The sequence below is a fragment of the Dufourea novaeangliae genome, unplaced genomic scaffold (assembly GCF_001272555.1).
Source record: "Dufourea novaeangliae isolate 0120121106 unplaced genomic scaffold, ASM127255v1 scaffold285, whole genome shotgun sequence".
In the NCBI taxonomy this organism is placed as follows: Eukaryota; Metazoa; Arthropoda; class Insecta; order Hymenoptera; family Halictidae; genus Dufourea; species Dufourea novaeangliae.
Window position 1 is genome coordinate 23,790 of NW_015374160.1, and position 5,713 is coordinate 29,502.

At 34.6% G+C, this 5,713-nt stretch overlaps 1 protein-coding gene across 1 annotated transcript; it reads left to right on the plus strand.

Moving 5' to 3' along the window:
• The first annotated feature begins 293 nt into the window (after window positions 1–293).
• LOC107192004 (calcium and integrin-binding protein 1-like) lies at window positions 294–2,277 on the plus strand. Its single transcript, XM_015581176.1, has 5 exons — window positions 294–344; window positions 412–446; window positions 1,525–1,772; window positions 1,857–2,055; window positions 2,132–2,277. Exons 1-5 carry the CDS (start codon window positions 294–296, stop codon window positions 2,151–2,153), a joined length of 555 nt encoding a protein of 184 aa, XP_015436662.1. The 3' UTR covers window positions 2,154–2,277.
• The last annotated feature ends 3,436 nt before the right edge of the window (window positions 2,278–5,713 follow it).

Genomic DNA, 5,713 nt, shown 5'->3' on the forward strand with positions numbered 1-5,713 from the left:
TATCCACGGATGACTATGGATCGGCAACTCCCGCCTAAAATGATGACGATTCGCAGCGCCAATGGTGATGCGTGTATGCACTAAATGTTAAGGAGGGAAACACGGGTTCTACTTGAATTTATCTATGGATCATACAGACTTATACAAGACTTTCAGTAATCCGTGGTTGTATCCCTACACACTGGCTAAAGTATGGATGTCATTTAAAACATTATAAATATCGTATTTTTGAGGAAAATATAGTGTCATAAAGTAGTTTAAAAATCGTCAAACAACATTGAAGATAGTTAAATATGGGAATAGGTAAAAGTCAATTTACTGAGGAAGAACTACAAGATTATCAGGTATTTAATACGATTGTAGTCAAATAATGTTTATATCGTCGCTACTCAAAATTATTTTACATTGTAGGATTTGACGTATTTTACGAAAAAAGAAGTTTTACAGTAAGTGGTATTTATTAAATACTTTCATGTGTTTTTGTATGTACATAATCCAATTGAAATAGAAATGTTATGCTTCATAAAATCATTATTTTGGTATAGTTGCTATTGTAATCATACATGTTAAAAGTAAAAAAATCAAGATGTTTCTTGTTATTTTTGATAATGTGGGCAGTATGACATATAATAAAAGTTGTATATATTAACACATCTTTATTATAATCCTTCATAATTGTTGTCACTTAAGTGTCAGTAAAGTGACTTAATTATTAAGTTTCATTTATAGTACATATTATTTCAAATTTTATGTAAAACACGTAGTTGTACAAATAAAATTATGAAAACTTTAATTTCCTTGTTTTATATACGATATTTGATCATGGTTTTTTTTACATTTTACAAAAACCTACTTCACTATAATTCGTAGATATTTTTTGTAAATTTTTAAAAAGAACCACCAATGCTTCTAATTTTTTATAATTTTCTTTTATTGGATATTGGTACTTCAAATTAAAAAAAATTTAGTGTGTTCAAGTTACAAAGGAACTTAGTAAAGCCATAAAATCAGAGCTTCTGACTATGCATTCTGCCGTACAATATTAAATTAGCAATTTAAGTACAATGCAAATATTTCCATATAAATAACAACATTTTAATTTCGCAAAGTACCTTGCTTTGTTATTTAATAAGTTGATCTATATATGTCATCTATAGTTTATTTTTAGAATATTTGAAAACTAGTATTTATGCAATATGTGACTAGTTAGTCATTGTAATACATATTTTTAAGTGGACATTTATTTTATTAAGAACTGACCTACAGTATAATGGACTGCACAGTGACCTGCATGTGAATATTTGAAATTATAGAAATCAAATTTATGAAAAGGAAGTTAAAGTTCTACACATGGTTACAATATTTATGTTTAAGACTTCCGTGTATTAAGTTCATTATAACTAGTTGTATATTTAAATTTGTTAACTGTTCAATTGTTTCTATTTTCCTGGTTTAAAACACCTGTTAGTATAGTAATAAAGTAAATATTAGTATATACTTTAAGAAACTACTTTTACATGACAGTGCACATCAAAAGTTTAAGGCTCTTGCTCCAGAAAAAGTTGGTCACAATAGAAATGCCAAACTTCCTGTGTCAAAAATCTTACAATATCCTGAATTAAAAGTAAATCCTTTTGGAGACAGGATTTGCAAAGTTTTCAGTTCTAGTCAAGATGGAGACTGTACTTTTGAAGACTTCTTGGATATGATGTCAGTTTTTAGTGATGCAGCTCCGAAAGCTGTAAAGGCTGAACATGCGTTTAGAATATTTGGTAATTTTTTATACAGAACTGTATAATATTTTTGTTGATTTATCTTACAAGGGAATTAATGATGGAATAATATATGATATGTAGATTTTGATGGTGATGATATGCTTGGCATTGGAGATTTGAGACAAGTAGTCGATAGACTTACTGCACCTCAGAGATTGAATGAAACGGATATGCAACAAGTTCTTCAGTACATACTTGATGAAGCGGATTTAGATGATGATGGTGCATTAAGTTTTGCAGAATTTGAACATATTATAGAAAAAAGCAACGATTTCTCCATGTAAACATCACATTTTTGTTACAAGTTTATTTATTTCAATATTCTAATTAGAGTGTATATGTATTTATATTTACAGGAGTTTTTGCATACATTTATAAAGTATCAAATACTATAAAACAATGAATGATTACCATAAGACTGAATGTTACATTAGTGTAAAAACATGTACCAATAGGCCTAATCATTTTTACACTAAAAAAAAGGTGAGTTTCAGAATTTGTAAAGAATATGACATTGGTTTTTTAAGGCCTATAAATAATACAGACTGTGAGTCTGTCTTCTTTGTTTTACAAATATTTAATTTTATGGAATATACCTAGGTCTTGTAAGTAGAAAAATTGAATTATAATATGTTAAATGCAACTTGTATTTTTATTATAATAATGTTGCTAGACCAAAGTGTTCTATCTTGTATAATATCATTTATTTGACCCATTATAACTTTTTAACTATGTTATAACAATGTAACAAGCATACAATTAAGTATTTTAATTTTAAATAAAAATAATTACAATTAATATTGTCGATACCTAATACAATCCTTATTAAAAGTAAGAGTGCATTAAGTAACATCTACAGGGTAATTTATTCCTTAACTGTAGAAAATTTAGATATGAATCTACAACAGTGTATGAAATTTAGATCTTCTGGATGCTGTTTCCTTTTGCATAACCAGGTACTTCTACATAATGTATAGACCATTCATTCAATGTTACTTTGTAATGTCCTGTGTCCCAAGTTAGCTCTGGTCTAATGCTACTTTGAGTTCTTGCTCCTACGTCTGCCCTAATGCATTTAGAGTGTGTGTGGAATAGTCCAGGAAGAAAGGAGAGGAACGGGTTGGAGGATGAAAAAGAGAGACGCGTTTCGTCTCGGAACCACTAGCCAAACCGATACGTACTATCTGTAGGACTATAACTGGTGGTCTCTGCTCTGATGTATATATAGAAATGAATTTAGAAACTAGCACTTGTGAGAATTTGTGGCGTCATTGGCCACACGCGTATAAATGTAATTACTGACGAACTTCCAACTATCCAAGAAATAATAAGTCATGTTTCTTTTTACAAACTTAATAATATAAGTTAACAATTATTTACAAGAACACGCAAAGTTGACAATATATAAAAGATAACTAGAATGTAGCTTCACAAATATGAAAATTATCTATAAAAGTAATGTAACTTTTTACATGTTTCTTAATTCGTTTTCATGTCCTTTTTGTTACATTTTGATGTAATAACGCGATATAAGAATCTTAATACGTGCAAACAATTACCTTCTGGAAATATGTAAATTTTTACATATAAATTAATTTACACATGATTTATCTACAATAATTTTCTTTATTGTGAGTAATGAAGTAATAAACTACTTGGCAGTATGTTCACGTTAAGCTAGTATCTTTCAAATTAAATAAGATACGAAAGTTTTATTTATTACTTATTTCCATTAAACAAACTTTCGCAAGTTTAAAAAATGTTAAAATTCATAAATTTTGCATACATTTATTAACATCCTTTCAGATATCTAGTTTAGGGTTATAAAATTAATAAAAAAAATTCTAAGTAAATTCTAAATTAGTAAATAAACTATAAATGAAAAGAATTCCGAATCAAAATCAAAAGAATATCGAAACAAATGGAGCAAGAAAAGCAATCCTGTTCTCTAATGGAAATTCATTGCATTGTAGATGCCATAAATAGATTTCTATGCGTATCCGTTTATTGTCTCTAAAATATGATAGGAACTAATCCCCTTAATACGAGGAACTAATCCCTTTTTCTTTTTCACTCGTTGCCCTTTTCTACGACCGTAATGTGGACACCAGTAATCCCATATTCTACTGTACGAGTTAATTAATATCGTCCGATCGACACCTAAGAAAAGGAAGATATATTATACTTCGTCGGTGATTATACAAAGGACAGGGGGTTTTCCAAGTATGCTGGGGGAGAGCTGTCGACCGAGCGCGGGCGCGAGCGATTGGCTTACCTGAATCGCCAAACAGGGCGACCTTTGTACACCTGTTCCGACCATTCCATCTTTAAAAAGTCACCACAATCCATTTGAAACAAAACTGATTTTAAAGAAATAAAGTCACAAAATATGAACATATATTTTTCAGACTTGAACCAGGAACGAATTTACAAAACAAAAATATGTTTAATACTGCATTGTAAAAATAACTTTATGAAAAACAATATGAAATTCGTATCTTTAATAATTGCGGAGATAAAAATTCTTTTGTGAAAGGAAGTTTCATAAAGATCGGTGAAAATTGTCAAATTCCGCCCCCCCACCCATGTTGGTAATGGAACTAAGGTGAAAAAAAGGCATTTATTCCATGTTTTAACTTAATAAAACCACCGACTACGTATAGAATAGACCTATCATCCAATGCTTCTTTCTGTCCCACGTTCATAGGGCTACGTAGCCCTGTTACCATTTTAGTGTCAATACTCGACGTTACCGATAAAGCATGAATTATGAGTATTATTAGCACAAATGAAGTGTTATATATTCCATTCATATTACGTGTATCTATATGATTTCATGAGAATAAAAATATCCGATGCTTCAGTTTAAGGTTAAGGGATAAATATAAGTCATGAAACATGAAACGGAAAAGTATATATTTTTTCACTTAACTACAAGACAATTTATTCTAAATGCATCGTTAATGGACATTTTACTAATGTTACTTTTTACATGTTCTTGTTTTACTCCTTTTTATATCTTGCTTTACATTTGTATATTTGTAACAGATAAATTCAGAATAGATGTAGTTTCATAAATAATTTATTAAATCTACGTTTTGGCCGGCGGCTTACAATTTCCCTTGCGGGAAGCCTTACCATAATGAGCCATCTCGTAGCCGCGGGATTCCGGGAATTAGGTGACGTCACGGCGTGCGAGTGAGAGCGATAGAGCGAGCCGCGGTATCGGTGCTCTCCGTCGGTGTTAACGCGTGCCGAAAAATTTCGGTGGTCTATGGGGGGAAGGGTGCGAGCGAGAGAGTACGGTAGAGCGTGCCGCGATATCGGTGCTCTCTGTCGGTCCAACGCGCTAGTGACGTTACGTACCTGGCCGTACCATCTGGTGTTTGGGTCGTTCAAGGAGGCAGGTCGTTCAGCGGAGGTGGCGGTGGCGCTCATCGTCGCCCGGATCCGGGACCTGGGGTTACAGATCTCGCCGCCAAAGACGGAGGTGGTCATGTTTCATGGACTACCTCTGACGCGGCGGGTCCCCCAGGCCTGGGTCCGTGTGGGAGATGCCTGTGTCCGGGTCGAGGGCCGAATGAAGTATCTCGGCCTCGACCTGGACAGCCGCTGGTGCTTCGAAAGACACTTCGACCGCCTGGTCCCCCGGATTGAGGGCGTGGCGACCCTGTTGGGTCGTCTGATGCCCAACCTCGGGGGGCCGGAGGAGAGGGTACGCCGCCTCTACATGGGGGTGGTGCGGGCGATGGCCCTATACGGGTCACCCGTGTGGGCCCGCGACCTGATGGCCGGCCGGCGGTGCCGGCAGCTACTGCGGCGTATTCAGCGCCGCATGGCCATCAGGATCGCGAGGGGGTACCGCACCATCTCCCGCGAGGCGGCGACCGTCCTGGCGGGGGTCGTGCCCTTTGATTTCCAGGCAGAGGCTGACGCCG